The sequence below is a fragment of the Lactuca sativa genome, chromosome 5, assembly GCF_002870075.4.
Source record: "Lactuca sativa cultivar Salinas chromosome 5, Lsat_Salinas_v11, whole genome shotgun sequence".
Taxonomy (NCBI): domain Eukaryota; kingdom Viridiplantae; phylum Streptophyta; class Magnoliopsida; order Asterales; family Asteraceae; genus Lactuca; species Lactuca sativa.
Genome location: NC_056627.2, coordinates 323,464,005 through 323,491,552, shown reverse-complemented (window position 1 = coordinate 323,491,552; position 27,548 = coordinate 323,464,005). Strand labels below are relative to the sequence as shown.

Here is a 27,548-nt window from a genome sequence, read left to right as displayed (position 1 = left end):
CATATATAAAAAGACTGTTTTTGGTTCCTAACATATATAAAAAGACTAATTTATCCTTCCTAATCTTTTCTTAACCGTTTAATTTAATAAAAGAATTTGTTAATTTAAAAAATGACTATAATAGCCATTTTTTCCAAAGGTTTTTCCACAAAATAGCCATAAATCAGAAAAATGCCAAAATATCTATCTTTTCACATGGCATCATCTGCGAAAATATTAATGGTCTGTGATTTATTTTTTTTCAACGGCCAAAACAAACAACGTTTTCAATCCTGTGAAAATCTATGTCATCTGCGAAAGATGATGTCATCTGGAAAATCTGTAAAACCAAATATTGTATTTGTTGAAAAGGTATGTATTGTCTGGTCATGTTGACTGCAAAAAGAAGAGACCATATTGCGAAATTCAAAATAGGTACAGTGAAAATTTGTATAATTTAGAGTGTGTTATCTTATAAGAAATTGTTTTGAAAGAAACACTTTCCACATCCAATTGTTTGATTTTTGTAGCCAACTTTTTATATATTTTTTTTGTGTAATTTCACTAGCAAATTTTCCCAACTTACCATTTCTGCTTTTGTTAAGATAACATAACTTCAAACATTCCAGATAAGTATTTTTGTTTGTGTTAGTGGTTCATGGCAGTGAGAAAATAAGAAATTGATATATGTGACATTTTTTAAAACTTCAGTATTGAAATGTTAGTAGATATAAATTTCCCATATTTATACAAATTGATCAAACAAATGATAGATTTTGATGATAGACCTAATATCAACGTGTCTTTCCAATACTTTACATTGAAGTATGTTATATAGATAGTCGATATATATATATATATATATATATATATATATATATATATATATATATATATATATATATATATATATAATGATCTAGTGAAAGAGACACATATTGTTGGATAGAATATCGCAAATCGATCTGTTGTTTGTGGGAACCAGCCGAGAAGCGGAAAAGGGTCTTGTAGCATAAGAGGAAAAAAACTCTATTAAGAACATATCCAATAGAAGAGGTATTAACAATAAAGCATGTAAGCATACCTATCAAAATGATTCTAACAATGTTGATGAATATGTTACATATGGAACAACAATACAGCAACAATTCATTCCACAAGTTGTCTATGAAAACTAGTATACATATCGACAAATCTTGTATGTCGGTCTCGAATATTATGTACCATATCAAAAGCTGATAGTACCATATCAAACACTGGTAGTTCCACATCAACTGTTGGTAGAATGACAAATTCATAATGTCTAACCAATAAATCATAAGAACTTAGGTGACATTGGTAAGGTTACATGTATCCATGTTGATAATGATGGTACCTATCATAATGAAGGTGGAAATGATGATTTTATATAACTTGATGATCCAATAGATAAAGTTGTTTTAAGCATATTAGTCACAAAAGAAGATGATGTTGATATTGAATGGTTGGTTGTAATCAACAATTACATACAAAGGAAATTTTTTGGTATGCCAGATCTATATGATCTGATCAGGAATATGCAGCTAGTCCATCACACAGCAAAAACCCAAATGATCCAATAAAGGTGCTACAAATTTACAACGACAAAGAAGTTTGTAACACCGTAAATTTTCAAATAATTTTTTTTTCATTTAAAATCGCATCATCCTCATACACATTTCACAAAAATCTCCTTTATTTAAATTACAAATCGCAACTCCATAATTGTTTGGTTTAAAATCCAGGATCTTCAAAACATAACTCTTTCACTGGTGTGTACAAGCAAGTCGGTGCCTTCCCGCGATCCTGAGAAAACCTGAAACACATAACACAGTTCGCACGAAGCTTAGTGAGTTCCCCAAAATACCACATACAACATATTAGCCACTCGAGGCTATAACTCTGTAAGACCCTCCGGTCAATGTGTCTCAGTGGGACCCTCCAGTCCCACAACTCTGATAGACCCTCCGGTCCTAACTATGTGGACCCTCCGGTCCTAACTCTGTATACTCTGAATACACATAGCATAAATCACATAGACATAATGCAGTAATATCACAATACTCAAATAAACACATAAGACCCTCTGGTCACACATAGATACCACTCTAGGCAAAGTATAGTGAGAAGACTCACCTCGCAAGCTAGCAAGTAACAGTCTCGTACTCGGAAATCTCAAACTAGCCTCCGCCTAACACATAGGATAACATCTCTAATTAATACTCTATTCATACTCAAATACACCGAAGGCTATTCTTTTTCTCTCTCTAACTCTTGAAGTGGATAAAAGACCATTTTACTCCTCCATGGTCTCCATTACTCATGATTGACCCAACCCTAAAGTCAACAGAAGTCAAACTCGAGTCAATAGTCTATGTTTGACCCGACTCGCCGAGTGCACCTATGTGTCTCATCGAGTCCACTCATTTCCTCAGAAGTCTCAAGAAGGTACGGCTCAACTCGTCGAGTTATTGCACGATCAAGCTCATCGGGACAAACCCTCACCGACTCGTCGAGTCAAGCCATGGACTCAGCGAGTCCCTTCGATCTAATTTCTCATTCAGACGATTCTAAGCGGATCTACAACCCCACACTCCATATCTATCCTCCCAAGGCTCGAATAGCACGTAAAGCTGCAAGCTTTACAGCTTTACGTTCATACATGGCATGTAAGGCTCATAATGCCAACACATGCACCAACAAGGGCTAGATGCACAAGAGCTTGCCTCTAGCTCAATAAAGCTTGAGTCTTCAGACTTACAAGGCCACTTATAGTCCATATCTGAGGTTCCAACCTCAAGCCATGCACCAATCACTCTATGACACAAGATAGATGGAAGAAAACCCTAAAGATTCCCTAAACAATATCTCGTAAGGAAGTGATCAAGCTAGCATCTTTTTACCTCCAGCTGAAGCAAAACTCTAAAGAATCTCTAGATCCAAAGGCCTCCACTTGATCCACGCTTTGATGCTCTCCACTTATTCTTCCAAAAGGTCACAACATACCCATGATTATGTCTCTTCTCTCTTTTAGTTGCCTCTAAGCGATTAGGGTTTCTCTCTAGAGGTAAGGAGGTTGATGAGGCGACTTTAGTTCCTTTAAATAGGACCCAACCCCGAGAAATTAGGGTTTCTCTGCCCAACACCTACTCAGTGAGTCAACTCTTTGACTCATGGAGTCCATTCATTAATGTCACGCGGACAACTCGACTCCACTCAACGAGTTGGACTCACAACTCGCCGAGTCACTCCACGAATCTCAAGGTTAAACACCTTAATGCACCTGAAAGTCTAGATGTTACATTGTTCAACTAACACTAGGAACAAAAAGTATAGAGGGTGCATTTTAGTACAAAACTCTTAGATCTACCAAAAAGATATTTCATACATGTGTTGATAAAAATTGCCAATGGTATGTTTCAGTTGTAGAACTAGATGGTTGTAGCATATTCTAGATCCACAAACTTGTGGACCAACACAATTTTTCTTCAACATAATTGGACCTAAACCATCGCCAAGCAAGCAAAAAAGTGTTAGGAAATTTTGTTACAAATGTGTTGGGTAATGATCATGACGTGCTGAACAACACACGTTTAATCTTCCGAGTGGCACTCAAGTAGACTCATTTCCTAAATTGGCCATATATTGTTACAACATAGACTACTGTAACCCCGGTTCAATCACATACATTCAAATGGATGATGATGAGCGCTTTGATTTTTGTTTCTCTTTATTGGTTGCATGGTAATCGTTGTCATTTGTATGTTAACTTATTTTGATTAAATTCAATGTTTATTTGAATCATTCGTTTGTTAATTTATGTGACTGTGTTGTACATACGGGCATTTCAAAGTATCGGTCAACATACCCTCGTGTTAGACGTGGCTCACCTTAATGGTGAATTCAAGGGAACCATGTTGTTGGCGGTAGCAATGGACAGAAACAGCCAAATTTTGCATGTTGCATATGAAATAGCCAAGGGCGAGTACACGAAATCTTGGTCATGGTTCTTATAAAAACTACTTGACTTTATCGAGGGCTTGGAACTATTAACATTCATTTCTAATAGGGTGCCCTCCATTGCCATGTCCATAATATATTCCCAGACGCTTATCATGGTGTATGTATTCATCATCTTTTCTCGAACATAGTAGCCAAGTACAATAAAAATGTGACGACAAAAACACTATTTTGGAAGGTTGTAAAAGCTTAAAGAGTCGAATATTTTGAATATTGTATTGAGGCACTACATCGCAACAAACTACCAATCGGAAGTACTTAATAGAATTGAATCCAAAAAAATGGTCACATAAATATTTCATGGGTTATCGTTAGAATCTTATGACATCAAATAGTGTAGAATTTATCGACGCATTATCGAAAGATGCTCATAAGATAGAGGTAGCGATGCTCCTTGAGTTCTTTCAAATGATCATGCAACATTGGTGTTATAAGCATCAGAATAAAACAAGTATAATTAAGAATAACGAGCAATATATGGTTAATTCTTCCATTTAACATAAAGTGAAACTAACAATAATATTTTGTTACTTTATGCAGCGAAGGTTACAACCAAACTAATGACATGGGTGGATAAAAAGGTTGGGAAGCGAGCAAGAAATACTACAAGTTGGAGGGTGTGTTTGATTTCAAATGAAAATTTTGAGGTCATGCATGGTAAATAAAAAGCATTGTTGATCTAGGGGAAAGAAGATGCACTTGACTAGATGCATGACCTCTCGTGTGGCCATCCCATTATTTTGTTAAAAGTATTTAAAACATGATGGATTTTTCGTAATGGCTATCAGCTTACCACATTGATTATTATCGGTGATTATTATCGGCGAATATACGAGGAGGAAGTGAAACCCTCTACCTGCCCCTTACAATTGGGAGAACCCAAAAGGTTTGATGATTGTTAGACCACCAATAATGGACAAAGGGAGAGGCCAATAATCAAACATTGTTCTCGATGTAACGAAATACGCCATACTAGCAGAGACTACACCAAAATTTTCCCATCCAAATAAAACAATGCAAAATCAAGTACAAAAGGTGCGTGGAGTTTGAATAAGCCTTCAAGTAGACAGTAGCATGTCACAAAGCCATATTGTTTTTCCACGACAAGTGATTTGAATACCTTCTTAGAGGAACATGCATTATGTTATTGTTTATTGGCAAGACTTATAACTGTGACTTTTCGAGTAGTGGTCTTTTAGTTAGGTTTTGATTTGTTTATTAGAAAAAAATATTAGTACTAACATATTTTTTGTTTAAGGACCTTAGATGTACAACTAAAATTTAGTGACCATTTTGGAATGCCATATAAGTATTAAAAACAACTAAACCACTGATAGTTAATCATAATTCATATTTTTCGACTTGTGTTTTTGTATATAAGCTCGAGCTAATGATAATGTATCTTCATGTTTTCGGTGCTACATTCAGCAAAGAGGATAGATCTTGAGTCTTACATGGAAGTCAATAAGAAATGAGAAGTTAACATCCTGCGTAACTTAAGGTTGGATTGTGTCTATTTTGATACACGAAATCTAGTCATTCAATTTTTTTTTATATACATGGAACAAGAGGACGTGATCCTCTGATGAGAGTTACGTGGATGGTAGGGGATTATTTTTTATTATCCAAACCTCTAGTGGTGGACGTCAATAAAGCAAGGTGCATTTCAGAATTTATCAACACTCTAGTGAGATATCGAATTAGGAACTAGGTTTTGTTGATGAAGACTCTATCGATGGTTGGGACAACTATAATGCCAAGGAAGCATGGTCAGATGATGGAAAGATAGTGATAAGTTGTAGAACATTGGAAACGGTCTTGAGGGTATAGTTTCTTCATTGACTTTAGTTGTCAGAGAAGATGGTGCCACCTGAAAGAAAGCTTTGCCAAAGAACAAGGGGTAGCCGGTCACTAGGTGGGAGCTGTGAATCATCATGCATGTGTCTGTAAAGTGAGGAATAGCCTTATTTTTGGATAATAGTTAAACTAACGATTATAAATGAGAGTTTTTAACAAAAATAACCAAGTTTGTTATGTTTTGCAAAAATGACCACTTTGTTCTAAATGGTTCTTTTGGGCTTGTAGACATTCCACACTGACAAAAAAAAATACATAATGGGTATTTTTTTTTTCTCATTTGCACAATTTTTTCAAACAAACCTTTATACTCATGTCGAAAAGATCTATTTCTAAGTGTCTAATATCACCATTCTCAATGAAATGTCTAATGTTAAGTTCTTGTAGCATATATACTTCCCAATTTGCTATATCTTCTTAACTTTTTTGTTAGATTTTAGTAAAAAAAAACAATGTATTTTATCAAAATTATGTAGTTCCTTTTTCCGATATTTGGAAATTCTTTCGAAAATCCAGAGTCCATATTAGTTTGAAGTGTTTTTTTTTTGTCAGGAAAAATATACTTGATGGTTTCTGAACGGACCCATTCAGGACTTGTTGGTCATTTTTCAAAATAATATATATTTTTAGGTTATTTTTTACTATTAACTAAAAATTTAGTTAGTTTAGTTAATATTCCTATATTCGTATGGTGGTCATAAGTGTTTAACTCAATACTACATACTACAGGGATGAGTCTCCGATGGTGAGAGAAGCAAAGGATAAGTGAAGAGTGGAAGAGCGAAGAAGGTGGTAATATTAAGCACCAATACACATAATTTATGAGAAGACTGTGTCTAAAAAGGGTACAAAACCATAGTTACCAGAAACGCGGTACGGTACGGGGAACGAGGTACGGTACGGTACGGGGTTCGAGACATTGACCGTATCGGGGGGGGGGGGGGGGGGGGGGGGGGGGGGGGGGGGAGGGGTAGGCTCATTTCGGTACGAACCGGTACAGTGTATTGTATAGTCCAGTACAGTGTGCCTAGTTCTAAGACATTTCATAAAATATATGTAATTATGTATTCTATATTTCTATTACTTAACAATTTAACACTTCAAAGTTATAACATGAAATACTTAATAACAAAAGTACTAATTATCAAAACAGGAACAAAAGAAATACCACAATTACTTCATCATAATACTTAATAACAAAAATATTAAAATATCATAAAGGCATAAACTAGTTTATCCGCTGCCTTTTTCCTCTTTCATTCTCCACGCCTTCATCATCAAGGTTCTCCCACACCATTTCTTCTAGACGAGCACTTGAACATTCAATGTGATCACTTTCCGGATTGATGTCCCATTTTTTGTTGGGTCCGACTTTGTAAGATTCTGAAAATCGGGACAAAAGTCTAATATTAGAGTGAATATACACAAGTTTATCCGCTCTTGGGCCATTTAAACGATTCCTTTTGATGCTCTGTATATGAGAGTATGTACTCCAATTCCTCTCAGCTGAAGAGCTACTAATCGGTTGCGAGAGGATTCGTTTTGCCACGTCCGCCAAATACGGAGTCTACGCTCCATATGTTGCCCACCAGTCAATCGCATCCATAGTCACCGCATCGGCTTGTGTCCCAGCCAATGAATAAATTCCTTTCTTCATGTGAAAGGTTGCAAATTGCTCTCTCAACTGTTTCTCTTCTTCTTCACTCTCCGAAATTTTTTCAAATGCTTTCAAAACACCAACAATTACTTCTCTGTCTTCGTTGGGAGGATTTCTTTTCATGCCTCCTGGTGCCAACTTTGCAAGGTAATGCTTGTCATAATATTTAGGATTTAAAGCAAATCCTAAACAATGGGGGGGGGGGGGGGGGGGGGGAGGGGTAGGCTCATTTCGGTACGATCCGGTACAGTGTATTGTATAGTCCAGTACAGTGTGCCTAGTTCTAAGACATTTCATAAAATATATGTAATTATGTATTCTATATTTCTATTACTTAACAATTTAACACTTCAAAGTTATAACATGAAATACTTAATAACAAAAGTACTAATTATCAAAACAGGAACAAAAGAAATACCACAATTACTTCATCATAATACTTAATAACAAAAATATTAAAATATCATAAAGGCATAAACTAGTTTATCCGCTGCCTTTTTCCTCTTTCATTCTCCACGCCTTCATCATCAAGGTTCTCCCACACCATTTCTTCTAGACGAGCACTTGAACATTCAATGTGATCACTTTCCGGATTGATGTCCCATTTTTTGTTGGGTCCGACTTTGTAAGATTCTGAAAATCGGGACAAAAGTCTAATATTAGAGTGAATATACACAAGTTTATCCGCTCTTGGGCCATTTAAACGATTCCTTTTGATGCTCTGTATATGAGAGTATGTACTCCAATTCCTCTCAGCTGAAGAGCTACTAATCGGTTGCGAGAGGATTCGTTTTGCCACGTCCGCCAAATACGGAGTCTACGCTCCATATGTTGCCCACCAGTCAATCGCATCCATAGTCACCGCATCGGCTTGTGTCCCAGCCAATGAATAAATTCCTTTCTTCATGTGAAAGGTTGCAAATTGCTCTCTCAACTGTTTCTCTTCTTCTTCACTCTCCGAAATTTTTTCAAATGCTTTCAAAACACCAACAATTACTTCTCTGTCTTCGTTGGGAGGATTTCTTTTCATGCCTCCTGGTGCCAACTTTGCAAGGTAATGCTTGTCATAATATTTAGGATTTAAAGCAAATCCTAAACAATGGGGGGGGGGGGGGGGGGGGGAGGGGTAGGCTCATTTCGGTACGATCCGGTACAGTGTATTGTATAGTCCAGTACAGTGTGCCTAGTTCTAAGACATTTCATAAAATATATGTAATTATGTATTCTATATTTCTATTACTTAACAATTTAACACTTCAAAGTTATAACATGAAATACTTAATAACAAAAGTACTAATTATCAAAACAGGAACAAAAGAAATACCACAATTACTTCATCATAATACTTAATAACAAAAATATTAAAATATCATAAAGGCATAAACTAGTTTATCCGCTGCCTTTTTCCTCTTTCATTCTCCACGCCTTCATCATCAAGGTTCTCCCACACCATTTCTTCTAGACGAGCACTTGAACATTCAATGTGATCACTTTCCGGATTGATGTCCCATTTTTTGTTGGGTCCGACTTTGTAAGATTCTGAAAATCGGGACAAAAGTCTAATATTAGAGTGAATATACACAAGTTTATCCGCTCTTGGGCCATTTAAACGATTCCTTTTGATGCTCTGTATATGAGAGTATGTACTCCAATTCCTCTCAGCTGAAGAGCTACTAATCGGTTGCGAGAGGATTCGTTTTGCCACGTCCGCCAAATACGGAGTCTACGCTCCATATGTTGCCCACCAGTCAATCGCATCCATAGTCACCGCATCGGCTTGTGTCCCAGCCAATGAATAAATTCCTTTCTTCATGTGAAAGGTTGCAAATTGCTCTCTCAACTGTTTCTCTTCTTCTTCACTCTCCGAAATTTTTTCAAATGCTTTCAAAACACCAACAATTACTTCTCTGTCTTCGTTGGGAGGATTTCTTTTCATGCCTCCTGGTGCCAACTTTGCAAGGTAATGCTTGTCATAATATTTAGGATTTAAAGCAAATCCTAAACAATGGAGGGGGATAGTCATCTTGTCCCACCTTTCGAGCACAATTTCTTCAACTTTATTGTAATACATTGAGAATTTATTGTCCCTCATAGTCATAGCCTCTTTGATTTGACCCATCATATTGTCCATCCGTTCATATATTTCTGCCATTTTCGGACCTTCACCATCACAAAACTTTACCATGTAAAAGATAGGTTTTGTGACGGCCAAAATGTGAACAATATCATCCCAAAAATCTTCATCTTTAATTGTATCCGCCACTTTATTAGCAAGTAGCCGAGTGTGCTCATCCGCCTTGTTGACCCATTCCCGCCACGAGTTTATGACAATAGTAGTAGCAAGTGCTTCCCTACACTCGGTTAGTCTTTTCAACAATATGTAATGTGATGCAAATCGTGTTTGTGCAACCTTCAACAATTGCAATTTCGAGTTGTCTCTAAAGAAAGCTAAGGCGTGTGTGTGGTTTAAAAAAAACGTGACAATACCCTTTCCTCTATTATATGTATCGGTCAGCCAGTCAAATTGCTTCGCCATGTCTTTAAAAATCAAATTTAATGAATGTACACAACAAGGGGACCAGAAAATATGTTTGTATACCTTTTCTACTTCTCGTCCAGCCGCCTTGCAATTCGCCGCGTTATCGGTTACAACTTGAATAACACTACTTGGACCAATCTCCTCAATAGCTTGTCGAAGAAACTTAGCAATCTCCACCCCCGTCTTCTCAATCCCCGAAAAGGCCTCCGCATACATAAAAGTTGCACCACGTGAATTTTGTGCAATAACATTTATAAGCGGTTCATTTTTTATATTAGACCAACCATCCGAGATAACGGATACTCCTTGCGTTAACCACGTGTCTTTGACCGGATCAAGTTCTTTGCCCACATCTCTCACACATTGATCAAGCAACGAAGTTCTAGCTTTTTCATATGAAGGTGGCTTGTAACCTTCTGGTGCTTTCTTAATAGCTTGAATCATTTCAATGAATTGTGGGTTCCGTAACACATTAAAGGGAATCCCATTAGCACACAAGCCTCGAAGTATCTTCATGTCAACCTCCTCTCTCTCGAGCATCTTAAATGCATCTTCAATCCTTCTTTTTGGAGCTGAGTTTTGTGAGAGCAACGAATTCTTCAATGATTTGGCAGCAACACCATTCTTTTCCGCTTCTTTCACCCTATTATATAGAACGTCATAATACGGGTTACTTTTAACAAGAACCGGACACCTTTTGATCTCAGCTGTTTTCCCTGCAGGAGGTCCAAAAAAATGAACATGGATTCTAGTATAAGAGCTGGTATATTTGCCTTTACAGTGGTTACGGGTTATACCTCAAAGGAACTGCTGGAAGAACACAATAATGGCCTGGATGGCTTCCTTTCTTCTGGATCTACTTCCTTCCTCTTTCAAAGCCTTCAAAATCACACAACAAAACTTCAATCTTCAAAGAAAAGCACAAACGAGGGTTGGGGAGCTCTGGGGAGAGAATGGGGGCTGGCCTGGGGCAGATAAGTCCTTTAAATAGGGTGCAAACCCCTGAAACTTAGGGTTTCATCCAACAGCTGTGACTCGCCGAGTCCAGGATATGGACTCGCCGAGTCGCCAACTTAAACGTGTCCCGGGTCCCGCATCCACTCGGCAAGTCGGACCTATGAATCGCCGAGTCCAAGGCTAAAAGAAAGGAAATACTCAAATATCATTTACGTACCAGGAACCGGGTGCTACAGCAACACTCATCTTTGGCCAAAAAAACGTTCTTTTACGAGTTTTAACGTTTTATATCGCCCAAAATGCCCCGCCAACGCCCCTTGGTGTCCCTCCAACACAATCGCATCCCGCAACGAACACTGGGGCACACACAACCGAATACCTTTAAAAAGAAACCCGTCATGTAGCGAATACCCCTGAGACGGCCCAGCCCGACAGGCGGTCCAAATAGCTGAGAAATCCGGATCGTCCGAATATAGCGTTGCAAATTGTTCAAACACATCCACACGAACTTGGAGTGACGTAAGTAATCCGCGACGGCGGCTAAGAGCATCAGCCGCTATGTTTGTTGCCCCAGACTTATGACGAATGACAAATGAAAACTCTTGTATGAACTCAACCCATTTAGCATGTCGATGGTTTAGCTTATGTTGGCCCTGAATAAAACGCAATGCCTGGTGATCTGAAAACAAAATAAATTCGGTATGCAAAAGATAATGTCTCCAGAACTCCAAACTTCGGACAATAGTTAGCTTCATTTAGTTTTTCGCTAAAGAAGGCAATAGGGCCGACCCCCTTGACTAAGCACACCACCAATACCAAAACCCGACGCACCACACTCAACTTGGAATGTGTCTTTGAAGTTTGGTAGCGCCAAAATTAGGGCGCTGGTGAGCAGCGTTTTAATTCCTCAAATGCGACTATTGCTGCCGGTGACCAGTAGAAGACTTTCCCCTTCAAGCAGTCTGAAATAGGGGCTGCCACGACACTAAAGTTACGGATAAACCTGCAGTAAAACGATGCCAAACCCAAGAAACTACGCACCTCGTGAATCGTCGACGGTACAGGCCATGAGGTGATGGCCTCAACTTTCGATTCGTCCATGCGGATACCGTTACCCGATATTAGATAACCCAAAAACAATACCTCAGAAGACAAGAAACAACACTTGGTACCGTTTACGTAAAGTTTCTGGTCTCGTAATATCATGAAAACTGAACGAAGATGCTCGAGGTGCTGATGAACCGTGTGACTAAAAACAAGAATATCATCGAAATACATGACGACACATTGACCAATAAGGGGCTTGAATATGTGATTCATCAATCGCATGAATGTACTAGGCGCATTTGAGAGCCCAAACGGCATTACCATCCATTCGTATAATCCATCTCTCGTTTTAAAGGCGGTTTTCCATTCATCTCCTGGTCTCATTCTGATCTGGTGGTACGTGCTTCGTAGATCAATTTTCGAGAAAACGGAGGAACCGTAGCTGGTCCGGCAAATCGTCTAAACGGGGTATGGGAAAACGGTACTTAATTGTGATTTTGTTGACTGCGCGGCTATGAATGCACATTCGATACGTCCCGTTAGCTTTTGGAACAAGGAGAGTGGGGACGGCGCACGGGCTCATGCTCTCACGAATCAGCCCCTTGTCTAGAAGCTCGGTAACTTGGCGTTGTAGCTCCCCGTACTCGGTTGGGTTCATCCGGTAGGCTGGTTTATTCGGGATGACTGCTCCGGGGAGGAAGTCAATACAATGTTGGATCTCGCGAACTAGTGGAAGGCCTGCGGGTATTTCTTCTGACAACACATCTGCAAATTCACTAAGGAGGGGTCGTACTTCAGGTGGCGGTTCGGTGGTTCTGTTGTTGTTGACTTCTGTTATGACCATCGCGAACACGAAGGGTGGCTTTGTGTTTCTTGTGAAATCCAAGAAAGCTGACTTGGTATGAACCAGGGCTTCTGTTCCCATAGCACGCGCGTCAAGGGGTACTAGCTGAACATTCACGCCTTCTTTCTTGAATGTGTAGGTATTCAAGTATTTGTCATGCTTTGCGCGCTGATCAAACTGCCAAGGTCGCCCTAGGAGGATGTGACAAGCATCCATGGGGATGACCTCACACCACACCTCATCCGAGTATCGAGTGCCAATGCTGAATTGGATGAGACACTTGTTTCGCACCTTAACCACGTTCCCCTTTTTTAACCACGTGTGTTGGTAGGGTTCTGGATGGTCTTCTCTTTTCAACCCCAGTTTGTCGACCATTGATTCTGCCACCATGTTCTCACAGCTACCCCCATCAATGATAATGGTGCACACTTTCCCTTTGACCGTGCAACGGGTCCGGAAAATGTTGTTTCGAAGCCATCAATTATCATCCGGGTTGTAACACGAGTTAGTGCTGAGGACCCTCTGGACAATGAGGGCTTCCCCTTTGATTACCCCTGTAATTGGAATAATTCACGAGGCACAAGATTCAGGGAAAAGGAATCACTTTTATTTCATCACCAAAAACTAAAAAACTCCAATTAACATAGAAAACCCAACAATTAATAGGCTAAAACTACCCCTGAAAAAAAGGAACTACCCTTCAGGATTATTAAGAGCTAAACTGATAACAACTAACTAATTTTAAACGAAGATAAGATAAAATACTTGTTGAATTCCCACGTGATTCCCTTTCAATTGGATCCTAACTGGACGGGCCCGGGTCTTGACGGGGCCTAGCTGCATTAGTAAAATACTACAATCTCATGTCCGATCATTCAAAAGTATCACTTCTTAGTGTCTTGGCAATTTTCCATGATACTTTTTGTTTAAATAAGCATGAAAAAACATTAATTGTAAACATTAACATTTATCAAATGTTAATACACTATTCCTAAGGTCAAATCCACGAAACAGTGCCTTATGTTGTGCTCACTGCTAAAACATGTTCTTGTGTGCTCAAGACAATATCACAGGTCCATCCAAAGATTGTAGCTTAATTTTCACTCTTTCTCAAACCTCACCATTCCTATCAGTTTCTCACCATCGTGCGCAACCATGAGTCCTCATCGCCGCCCAATGTTGTGTTCATGACCATCACCGCCACTGTCCCTGTTAGACAAATATGTCTTCTGTTTAAAACCCTTGATTTTCAGAGGTATTCGCCTCCATCGATCTCTCCCTCCCTCTCTATCCAGAAGCATAGATTTTCATTTCTTATGTCTCTATAAACCCCCTCTGTAAAATAACCCTAATCGATGCTCTTCCCAGGAACCCAAAAAAGAACCATACGGCTTTAAGAGGTACAATATTTGTTTATTTACAATTTTATATGTGTCAAACCCACAAACCAGACGGCGGAAACGTCCGAGGTGGACAACTTCAATTGTAGTATCACAACACATGCATTATAGTAATCAAAGTACAAACAACCATTGCATTAATAAGTATAAGTTTTTACATATGTTCAATCATTGTATATTGACACCAAAATTAGTTATAACAAAAGATAAAAGACATGACTCAAAACAGCTTCATTTTCTCAAAAGCTCGGGGAGTACCTGTCTACTGATTTCCTGAGAATACAAGTAATTTGAAAAGAGAGTATCAACATAAAGTTGAGTGAGTGCATAAGTAGGTTTAATCACATAAAACCGTTCTGTTTGTAAACCAGTGTTCTGTATTTGTATTCTTTTGTATAACCTGAAAAAGTGAGTGTGTCTGGCTTCACCGGCTGTTAATGTAAACTGAGATGTAATACTGTAAAACTGTATTTTAGTAAAATAGCATCATACGGTTCGGCCAGCGTGAGCAAAAGGACCGAACCGGACCCGGGAACCGGCTTCGGCCAAAATCAAGAACCGAATCGGCCCGGCGGTTCTACCAGTTCCCGGTTCCTACCGGTTCTTGTCGTGTATTCAAATGTTGGAACCAGTCCTCGAAAAATAGCATCATATGGTTCCGGTTTTTTGCCGGTTCTACCGGTTCCGGTTCCTACCAGTTCCAAAAGTCCACAAAAATAACGTCTCAGTCCCGGCCCGACCGGTTCCATCGGGTTCCGGTTCCGGTGTCGGCCGGTTCCCCGATCCATATGTTCATCCCTACTGTCACTCGTAGGCGTGTATGACTGGCTGTAGCTAGCAGTCAGTGCGGGGTTGTCAATCCCAATATAAATCTATACACACTTGTTTCAATCCCCGACTGGAGATTCTGGTTATAATGTCAGGACTTTAACTATGTTGTTTAAATGAATTAAACAACATTAATCTATTGACTCATAAAAAGCATATAGACGTTACGTGTATAATAGAAGTGAAAACCCAATCATTCTGAAATAAATGATTGATAGTATGCTCTTGAATTAGTATTCTTAACATGTATTTGAAAAATGTATACCCTTGATTAGTTTTGAATCAAACCATTGTTCTTGTAAAATGGTGTACTCTAGTATACTTGGTTCGTGAATTAATGTTCTATGAATCATAAAGTACACCTATTATAATTTATATGTACTTTCTGAATTGATACTAACTGTTCATGAATGCAATCCCTTGCTCGACATGTTACAAAGGGTATTGAAATTGAATGAAATAACCTTTATATTTATATACATATACAAATATATAACTAAAATTTAAACGACAGTCGGACAAATAACTGATACTCTAAGCCCACATCCAAACAAGGAAAATGAAATAAAGTGAGTTATCAGTCCTAAGCCCTTTAAATCTTATATATATATATATATATATATATATATATATATATATATATATATATATATATATATATGATTTTTGGGGGAAAAAAATATAAGTTTATAAAATCATTTAAAGAATTTAACATCTTGAAATACTTTTGGTGACGTGATGTCATTTTAACACAATTTAAAACCATTTGATTTGATGACAATTGAAATCCATTTTGGTAAGATATTTTGAAACCATTTGATTTGATATAGGACGTTTACTTCCACAAGTGTAATCTCGTAGTAAAACAAGTCCTATATAGCAATTAGAAACTGGACTAATTTGTAAGTATAACTTCAAATAGGAGTGTTAGAAGCTAAAATGGAGGCTGAATGGTGTTCAGATTTTAATGCACTTTTGAATGATAACTTTTGAGTAGTTATAGATCCAATGATCTTTTAAATTTTAATCCACTTAGCATTCTACAAATATCTTACACAAGTTATCTTTTGGTTATTGTTTTTACTAAAAACTTCATCAACATTTTTGACAGGTTAAGAATCTCAGGAAAGATGTTAATATTGTTGGTGTAGTATGTTGAGATCAGCCTCACCGTTATATTGTTTCTCCTTTTAACATTATCTTTGAAATTGGAACATTAAGCCTATTTAACCTTGAATTTTGTTGAAAGACGTGTGAAACTAGGTGGTGGTCTATTGGTGAATACTGCTGAAACGTTGAAGAATTAACTCTGATGTATCATAACCCTGGTGAAGGTATAGACAAACCCATCTTTATGTCGTTTTTGTTTTTTTTGATTTTGATGATTACTTCTTTGTTTCACAATTAAACAAAGATATGATTTATGTTGTTGCAGGTTCTATTCTAATATATTTAGGGTTTAAGACATGTGATTCCTTATATGTTGACCCAATATATGATGATTTTCACAATTTAACAAATTGTCTTTGTTTCACAATTTGTAGGATAATTACTATCTTTTCAAGATATCATGTCACTGTCTAAGATGTTTTTCTAAACACTTATTTGTACAACAAGATATGGAGCAACCTCTTGAAAGTTAAAAGTGACAATTATCTATTTGTTGTTCAGAATCAAGTTCACTGAAGCATGTAAACAGAAGAAGTCGAAGTGTAAGTGCTTTTGAATATTTTGACAGAATTTGTGATCTTGAAAATTAAAAGTGACAATTACCGATTTTCCAATGACCAAGTAAAATTAACTAATTTTTGTTTTTCATTTTCTTGCTTCTAATACTTTCTTTAGGAAATGGCTAGGAGGAATGAGGAGCACTCTGTTTAAAATGTGTTGTGTTTTCCCCGATTAACTATTTTTTTTCTAGAAAAGTCCATAATTAAGTAAGGTGCTTCAAACAAAAATCTATTATGGGTATTGAAGTTTGTTTTGCCTAAAGAAAAGATAATGTACTATTAAAAAGTTCTATTTTAGTGAATTTGACCCTTTGCAAAAAGTTACAATAATAATAAATAAATCACCTAAAGTATATTACTAATTCTTACAATATTTTTCATCTATTGGTGTTGTTTTAAGGTTATTATTTTACCCATACACAACTTAAAAATTGCTAACTGCTTTAATTTTTTGGTGCAGAGGTTATAACTTTAGGCAAAGTTTTGCCCTTCATGTTTTTTTACCCACAAAAGGGTTGAAAATGCTTCTTGATTTGAGGCAATGTATTTTTGTGTAGTTTCTTTTAACATTTCACTTTTATTTTTTTCTATTATAATATTGTATCTTTAAATTTTTACCATGTATGACGATTATATTTTTATCGATCCTCACTACCAATTTCGCTAATGTATCTTCTTTTTTACCATAAAATTATTAGTAAAAATGTCTAAGTATGTTGCTATTTTGGGTAAGTCGTTACACGTAAGTGAACTTAAACTTCAAAAAACATATTATATAAAAACAGTTATTGTTCAATCTCCCGCCGCAACGCGTGGCTTAAAAACCTCGTTTCTTACATCACACTTTATTACTATTGATAAAGCTGATTTTTTTAATTAAAATTAACATAACTAATCCTAAATATGGCGACGTCAACTTCCGGTTAATTGTGTATTACAAGTTTACAACATCCTATTTCAATTACCTCCACTACAACATTAAACTTTTTCTTACTAAATGCCTTCTACTTTAAAAAATCTAACCACATCAATGTGCTACTGTATTTGTCTTATTAGAACATTATTCTTTCAAAAATTGACCCCTATTATAGAAATGAAAAATGCTTTGCATATAAAGGACATTGTTAACTTGGTAGATTTTAAAATTACAATGTTCCTAACAACAAGAAGCAAACCTAGGATGCTATAATAAATAAATCAACAAAAGTATGTTGCCATTTCACAAACAAATATATACTTCGGATCAAAATACAATCAACTTTCTTGAGAAATCTGACTGTCATGCTTTACATAATTATGCATCAAACCATGATAACGGAAGTTTACTTTCTAAAAAAGCATGCTATTGAAAAAGTTAGAAAGAAAAACATGCTCTATATAATTATTTGCTATGTGTTAGGAACAATATCTTTGCATGATAAATCTATCATGAACAAAATCCTTCAACTGTTGTAATTAGAAAAGTTAAAGAGTTTATGACCCTACATGCAGCGCAGCTTCTTTCGCTAGTACAGAAGAGATTTGATAATGCGGTTATTATTATTTGTTGATGTGGTTTTCTAACCATGCCAACACATATAACATCAAACAAAAACGATATTTGTTGATGCGGTTTGTTATACCGCATTAGCAAACGTGAAAAATCGTCTTTATAAAATATCTAAGTAAAAAAGCACAAATCGCACCAAAAACTTAGTAACCGCCCTATTAAGTAATTGCACCAAAAAACACAAAACTGCTATATTAAATAACAGCACCAAAAAATATAAAACCGCCCTATTAAATAATAGCAATAAAAAATACAAAACCAGCCTAATAAAATACAACACCAAAAAAATAACAAATCTACACTACAAAAAATAATATATCATTAAACAAATCATCATTATAACATATCACTATAAGAAATCATCAATAAACAAAAACATACTACTAAACAAAACATCATTATACAAAAAACCAACAATTTCTAATTATATTTTAGTTATAGTAATCATTATAATTCTTACAAAGTTCTTTTCCGACCACCGTTCACCATGTCAATTAAACAATGTACTATTTCTAAGACCTTATCTTCAAGTTTAATAGTCGAAGCAAAACTTTTCTTTTTATATATCATGTTGAATGTTTTCAACAAACTCGTTCATATGTTTTATTACTATAAATCCACATTTCCATCCACCTTTTTGTTTGTAGTAATGCATTTAATTCACAATCTATTTCAAACCACTTGAAATATATTGATAAAACTAATAGAAAACATATGTTTACCGTTTCCCACTTATTAAATCGTCCCGGGAATATTTTATCAATTATAGAAGCAAATAGGTAATCGTCCTTTTTTTTCCTCGTTCTTTTCATAAATTTAAGAATCATTAATAACCGCATTTGTTTTCTGAACATTGGATAAAAAACACCCAATATCTACTGCAAAAATAAGAATTATTTAACAAATAAACATATATGTGTAGTGTGTATATGTATAAGTGTAGTGTATAATGTATGTGAACATATCATGGAAAGAAAAAAAAAATTACCTTTATAAATATATATGAAGCAAGAAAATTTTGTTTACCTTTATGATACGAAAATATTTGTTAGATATGTTCAACAACAGGCGACAAATTGTTTTTAGTATCTAAGTTTATAATGCAAAGCGGATAAAAAAAACCACAATCGGAATTGGGTATATATCAAGCCAATCATAAAAATAGTTGTAAAACCTTTCAAATGCATAAGGCTATAATTAAGTCAATCTCTTAAAAATAGTTGTAAAACCTTGATAGGTATCTTGAACCTTGCGACGATAAATCCATTTAGGTGAAAAAATACTAATGGCTTTTGTATTCCCAAAAAACGTTGATACTTTGCTCAAGCGTATACACAACTCATGATCTTCAAGTGTATAGAATTCAGGTTCGGGTTCGGTTTCAGACTCGTGTTCGGGTTCAAATTCGGCTCCGACTCGGGGAGCATTTAAATCAACTAGTGGTGGATTCATAAATAATATTTGAAAACTAAACACAAAACATTAGTACATAGATATGATTATATATAAACATAAAACATCTAAATTATATACAAACATAAAACATCTAAAAACAAACATAATAAATCTAAAAACAACAAGCATAAAACAAGTTTTTAAGGCTAATCTCATCAAGTAAACCACTTGAATATGTTCATTAATTTCATGATGATAAAGAATGTGATTTTCCTCAAACTAAAATAACAAACACATTGTTATATAATATTAAAAAAAATCAAACTAAATTAACAAAAAATAAGAATGATTTGGTCGACTACCTGTGGACGATAAACTGAAGTCGTCGTGATGCCATCAGCATGTATCTGTGGCGAACCACGACTCGACCCCATTCTCATGCCACTATTTGACTTGCTAGGTGTCTTGTTCACAAGCTAAAATATTCAAATAAAAGTATACTAAAATATATAGTTATACTTAAATATAAATATACCTTTATAGCATATCACGGTCGGATGTTTAACATATTCAACTTATTCCGTTCATGTGACGGCATGCACAAGCAAGTTCTCATATATTTCAATGATTTCATCAACCTTAACTTCCACATAACCTTTATTTATAGGTTTTGAATGTATTATCATTTCAGATGTTGACCATGCAACATAAGCTATTTTCAATTGGATATCAGCCACATTCACTAGCAAATCACATTCTATCCTAACCTAAAAATCATACAACATTTTTTTAAAATATAACATAAAAACATGACTTATAATATAATTAAATATCTTTTTTATATGGAAACTATAAATATATTACTTCAATAAGTGGATATTTTGTCAACCGTCTACAAGACGCACCACTAGATTAATGGAATGTTATGATATTGTCAACATGTGGTCACATGTTTTGACTATTTTCCACATTCTTAAACAATCCACCGTAAACTTGAGTAGGGCCAATGATATTGGATATTCTCTGTGATCGGCCCCATGATCGTATCCTAAAAGTCTAACTAATGGGTCTTCCTTATTTTGAAAATAACTCTCATCGACTATCATTCTTTTCTCTTTTTGTTCCTATGAAAAAAAATACTTGGCAAGATATAATTAATAAAAAACAAAATCTTCATCAAGTGAAAAAACATAATTGTTTACCATAAAATGAAAATCTTCAATCGACCTTTGTAGAAAATCATACATATTGGTTTCTTTGTTTTTTACTGCGAAAGTCATTAAATACATCCTAGACCGTTCATTTTGTATACGATCCAGAAACTCGTATTTTGATACAAGTTGAGGCCATATAGTATGTCTTTTTTTTCAAGACCCCGTCATCCACTTCGTGCTAAGCGCACAATGAATAACCTTTTGGCATTGCTTTCTTTAGCTTTTGCACTTTTTGCCTTCATACATACCAACAAAATAATAATAATAACAACAATAACAATAAAAAAAAATTAAAATATACCAAAAACTCAAGGGTAGTTTTTTGTGCAACGAACTTATTCTATACATCCGGTTTTATAAAATCATATTTAAGACACGCATTCAATCATTGGATCATAAAATTTATAACAAAGTATGATTTAAAATTTGATGCAAGCTTCACAGCTTTCTTCTTCAAAAAAATTTCCTGATCATCAGACTCAATGTTCCACTATTTTACAATTCCAAAACAAGAGGTTAAACATAATAATTAATTAACAAGTTATTCATATTTGTAATAAATTAAAATATAAATGTCTTGGTTCCAACCATAAATTTTTAAAATATGTTTCTTCAAGTTTACGTGTCACTATATCTATAGAAACCTATGTCGAGCCATCATGTCATACCAAGAATTCAACCTAATTGGCATGTCACCGTTTGGGATATTATTTTCATCAAACTTCACTTGATACTTTCGGAGGAATCTTTGAATTAAATGTACCAATACTGCTTTCACAACAATAAATCAATATTGTAAATATTCTAAACTATACAGCATGAGACAGTTACGTTCATATATATTCTAAAATATTCGAAACACCTTTTCACAATAAAACTTTTTGACAACAAATCAATATAATATACATCTTAGTTGAGACAACAACAAATCAATGTATATATACCTTATACGACAGAGAAACTCAAAAATGACATTGTGACACAGAGACTTGTAGAGCGAATTAGACTATGTGGACGACGGAGTTAGTGAATGTTGTCCGATAAGTGTGAGATTTAGCATCGATTTAGCCGTCCGGGACCACTAAAACGGGAATTTCCGTCGGCCTCAACTATGAAGGTATTATAGAAGAAGGGTTTACGAATTCGGATATGGAGGTTTCAAGACAACAGCTCGCGCACAATGAAAAGATTTGCAAGGCAAATGACGAAAATCATAAGAGGGAAACCCTTGTGAAGCGATTTAGGTATTTTTTGGAGCGATTAATGTGGGGGGTATCCGAATTCGTAAACCCTTCTTCTGTAACATTTTTGATATCCGCTCACATTAATCCCCCCAAAAAATACCTAAACCTCCATATGATTTTCGTCATTTGCTTTTCAAATATTTTCATTGCGCGCAAACTCTCTTCTCCAAACCTCCATATCTGAATTCGTAAACCTTTTTTCTGTAATACTTTCATTTTTGAGTCTCTGTCGTATAAGGTATATATATCCATTGATTTGTTGTTGTCTCGACTAAGGTGTATATACATTGATTTGTTGTTAAAAAGTTTTATTGTGAAAAGGTGTTTCGAATCTTTTAGAATTGATATGAACATGATTGTCTCATGTCAAATAGTTTATAATCTTTACAATATTGATTTGTTGTGAAAAAGTGCTATTACTTTACATTATAGTTTGGAATCTTTAGAATATATAAACGTGACCGACCATATTTAATAAATGTAATATTTAGCCCCACATATATAAGGTCTACCAATTTATTGGATCGATCCTTTTCATTGCATTATGTTGGATTTTGGTTTTGTATTCATGTAATATACTATTGTATTGGATTATGGTTGTTGTCCTTATGTAATGTCTGTCTTCTGTTATCTATGGATAAACTTATTTTTAATTTTTTCAATATTGTTAGGCTTATAAAAATGGAAAATGTACAAACAAGAAAAAGAGGTGAACACAGTATTGGTGCATTTAAGTCAAAGATTCCTCCAGAAAAGTATCAAGTGAAGTTCCATAAAAATAATATCCCAAACGGTGGCATGTCAATCAGGTTTAATTCTTGGTATGGCATGATTGTTCGACACAGGTTTCTACAGATATACAGACGCATAAACTTGAAGAAAACATATTTTAAAGATTTATGGTTGGAAACCAAGGTATTTATATTTTAATTTATTACAAATATAAATAACTTGTTAATTAATTATTATGTTTAACCTCTTTTGTTTTGAAATTATAAAATAGTGGAACATTAAGTCTGATGATGATCAGGAAAATTATATGAAGAAGAAAGCTATGAAGCTTGCATCAAATTTTAAATCATACCTTGTTATAAATTTTATGAGCCAAGGATTAAATGCTTGTCTTAAATATGGTTTTATAAAACCTAACAGGATTGATTCGTTGCACAAAAAACTACCCCCAGAGTTTTTTGTATGTTTTAATTGTTTATTTATTATTATTACTATTATTACTATACAAAACGAAGTGGATGGCAGGGTCTTGAAAAAAAAGACATTATATGGCCTCAACTTGTATCAAAATACGAGTTTCTGGATCGTATACAAAATGAACGGTCTAGGCTGTAGTTAACGGCTTTCGCAATAAAAACAAAGAAACCAATATGTATGATCTTCTACAATGGTCAATTGAAGATTTTCATTTTTTGGTAAACAATTATGTTTTTCACTTGATGAAGATTTTAAATTTTACTAGATATCTTTTGCCAAGTATTTTTTTTTCATAGGAACAAAAAGAGAAAAGAACGATGGCCGATGGGAGTTATTTTCAAAATAAAAAATACCCATTAGTTAGACTTATGGGACACGATCACGGGGGCGATCACAAAGAATATTCAATATCATTGGAACTACTCAAGTTTACGGTGGATTGTTTAAGAATGTGGAAAATAGTCAAAGCACGAAACCACAGGTTAACATGATCCCAACAGTCCATGAATCTAGTGGTGTGTCTGGTGGACGGTTGACAGAATATCTACCTATTGATGTAATATATTTATAATTTCCAAATAAAAAAGATATTTATATATATTATAAGTTACGTTTTTATATTATATTTATAAAAAATGTTGTATCATTTTCAGGTTAGGATAAAATGTGATTTGCTAGTGAATGTGGTTGATACTCAATTGAAAGTAGCTTATGATATTGCATGGCCAACATCTGAAACGGTAATAAAGGTTGTGTGAAAGTTCAAGTTGATGAAATCAACGAAATATATGAGAACCTTCCTGTGCATGTTGTGTGAATGTTGTCACACGAACAGAAGAAGTTGAATATGTTAAACATCTTTTGCATACCCTCATTCAGTGGTCGAGATATGCAATAAAGATATATTTAAATTTAAATATAACTATATATTTTAGTATATTTTTATTTAAATATTACAAAGTATTGTAGCTTGTGAACAAGACATGTAGCAAGTCAAATAATGGCACGGGAATGGGGTCGAATCGCAGTTCGCTATAGATAAATGTTGATGACATCACGACGACTTCAGTTTATCATCCACAGGTAGTCGACCAAATCATTCTTATTTTTTGTTAATTTAGTTTGATTTTTTTAATATTATAACATTTTGTTTGCTATTTTAGTTTGAGGAAAACCACATTCTTTATCATCATGAAATTAATGAACATATTCAAGGTGGTTTACTTGATATGGTTAGTCTTAAAACCTTGTTTTATGCTTGTTGTTTTTAGATTTATTATGTTTGTTTTAGATGTTTTATGTTTGTATATAATCATATCTATGTACTAATGTTATGTGTTTTTAGATATTGTCTATGAATCCACCACAAGTTGATTTAAATGCACCCGAGCCGGAGTCGAACCCAAACCCGACCCTGAACTCAAATCTGAATCCAAAACCAAACCCGAACTTGAATTTTATACATTTGAAGATCTTGAGTTGTGTATGGCTCCTTAAGCAAAGTACAGCAATAATGACCTAAGTTTCTATCTGTTGATTTTTAAGTATCAAAGTTTTTTAGGAATGCAAATGTCATTAGTATTTTTTCACCCAAAGAGAGGCATCGCCTCAGGGTTCAATTTACCATCTCATATATCTCGGTGTTACAACTATTTTTAAGAGATTGGCTTGATTAAGTTATTATGCATTGGTTTGCGATGTAAGTTTATATATATATATATATATATATATATATATATATATATATATATATAAAACGGATATAAAAAACGCATCAAAGAAGTACTTTCATATCATAAAGGCAAACAATATTTTTTGCTCCATATTTACAGAGGTAATTTTTTTTTCCATAATATGTTCACATTTATATACACACTACACATATATGCTTACTTGTTAACCATGTTATCCTTACGTCTATGATGATGAAATATGAACTTCTAAATTATTGGAATGTCGCCCTCTTGACAAACAAAAAGATTCATTATAAAAGTTACAAGACCCCAACAAAGATAAATACTTACCTTCCATTGATGTTTATAACTTTATATGTGCTATGGCTTTTTCAGCATTGTTCACTACTTCCATTAGGTTAACCAAACCATGCACTCAGCCTGATGTTGTTGCCTTTTTGTTCAAATTCTTTTTTTAACCTAACAAAAACAGAAATAATGAATACTGAAATACGAGGTAAGATTATTGACTAAAACATCCTGATCTGATAGAATTAGTTTTCATGTCCATACATTAACTTTACTTTTATTGAAAAAAAAAAAAACAAAACTGGAGAAATAAAGTATTATAAAGAATAAAAAAAAAAAAGGTATAAGAATGAAAAGATGAAAAAGAAAAACCCTCCAACAAACAGATGAACACCAAGAATCCCAACGAAAAGACCAACAAAATTACAGTTTCCTTCTTAAATCAGAGTTTACAAAAATACCCGCCAACGAATAAATGAAGAAGAAGGCAGGGTAATACTAGAAACCCTAACGAGTAGAAAGAGAACAAAATAAGATTAAAGACATAGCAATTAACCTTTGATTATTTCTTATTCAAACATCAATTTTAATTTGACAAGGAAATTACAATATCTTAACCGCAAAAAAAAACAACCCTAGAGACTAGAGAGATGAATGAGAATTACCTGCGCAGGTTGGGGGTGTTTAGGTCTCCGGCAGTGGAGTTACATAGATCGCTATGGGTCAGGGGTGTTTGGGTTTGTTGAGAGCAGAATGACTGAAGAACGCGCGGCCACAAACAAATCCTGTCGAATTCAAAGGGTTTCTTAGATCACAGGCGAAGAAAGGAAGGTGGTGTTTTGGTCTCAGGGGAGCGGAGGAGTTACGAGTAGAGAGATCGTCAGGGTTTGGGTCTTGTGAGAACGGGAGTTAGGGCATGTTTGGGGTTTGGGAACGGGAGTGACATGTTTTTAAAGTGTTTGTTATCTTATAATAAATAAATAAAAAGTGTTTGAAAAAAACAAAAACCGTTTTTTTATGAATAAAATAATTTAAAAAACCAAAAAGCTAAGATTTCCCATTTTTCTAAAACTTTATTTTTTTCTTATCCAAAAAGCGTTTTTTAAATATGTAAATATTTTTTAGCTTATTAGCATTTTGAAAAACTAAAAAGCTAATAACTTATTTTAAAAAGTTATCCCAAACACATTTAGAGTAGAGGAGTTAGATCCCAAAACCAACGATGGTTATATTATAAGCTTTCCAAAATTAAGATTTTCTAAATTATTACAACTTATAAAAACATATTAAATTTTGAACTTATTAATAGGCTTAATTTTTGTTTTGTATAGAAAAACTTAAATTTTTTAAATGTTTATTTATTCAGGGTTTTCGACATTGCAATGTTCAAATTAAAATTTATCTTGTTTTCATCTAAATTTCACCTATAAAGTCAAAATAACATCTTTAAGAGTAATTTATACGAATAAGTCTCTCGTGCGGATATCAAATGGTACGTTGACTTCTTATTTTCAAAAATTAATTTGGACAATCTTTTGTTTGGTTTAATTTTGCACATTTCATCACGAGTGAGTTTAAATCTACCTGATTCATCTTTTGTCAAACATAAAATGACTATATTACCCTTACTAGTTTATTTTGTATTTATAAAAAGTCAAAAAATGCCAACCATTTATTTTATATTTAATAATTAATTATTTTTAAACAATTAAACATATCACCCTTACTCGCCCCCACCCCATTTACCTAGAAGTACCCTAAATCTTCCTTCCCATTTCTCCATCTTCATCTACAGCCTCATCTCCCCTACGAAGTCAAAATCCAACCACCGCAGGTATAACTAAGGTTGTTGTCATTAGGGGTGAGCATTTGGACCGAACCGGACCGGACCGGACCGGACCGGCTCTTGGATCGGACCGGTTATGGATAATATTGTGGACCGTGGACCGGACCGGATGAGTCATGTCCGTGTCCGTGTCCGGGTCCGGGTCCAGGTCCGGGTTTTCCGGTTCTTGGACCCGTTTGGACCGGTACAACTTTAATTGCATAGAGTACAAGTCGTTAAAATATGTTTTTGGG

The 27,548-nt window shown here is 34.9% G+C and overlaps 1 protein-coding gene across 3 annotated transcripts; it reads right to left on the bottom strand.

Moving 5' to 3' along the window:
• Positions 1–1,794: 1,794 nt before the first annotated feature.
• On the bottom strand, positions 1,795–26,470 carry LOC128125961 (uncharacterized). Of its 3 annotated transcripts, none has more exons than XR_008223444.1 (3): positions 26,135–26,451; positions 25,512–25,640; positions 1,795–1,813 (listed from the first exon to the last, which is right to left on the bottom strand). XR_008223444.1 is itself a non-coding variant. In XM_052763621.1 (3 exons), the coding sequence occupies exon 3, from the start codon at positions 10,608–10,610 to the stop codon at positions 9,255–9,257; it is 1,356 nt and encodes a 451-aa protein (XP_052619581.1). In that variant the 5' UTR covers positions 10,611–14,591; positions 25,512–25,640; positions 26,135–26,470; the 3' UTR covers positions 7,748–9,254. The 3 variants fall into 3 exon arrangements, 1 of the variants encoding a protein (XP_052619581.1); XM_052763621.1 differs by lacking the exon at positions 1,795–1,813 and adding an exon at positions 7,748–14,591 and having other exon boundaries at positions 26,135–26,470; XR_008223443.1 differs by lacking the exon at positions 1,795–1,813 and adding an exon at positions 16,506–19,303.
• Between the last annotated feature and the right edge of the window lie 1,078 nt (positions 26,471–27,548).

Excerpts from the sequence above, each read along its gene's own strand:
- LOC128125961 (XM_052763621.1), bottom strand. The coding sequence starts at position 10,610 with ATGCTCGAGAGAGAGGAGGTTGACATGAAGATACTTCGAGGCTTGTGT.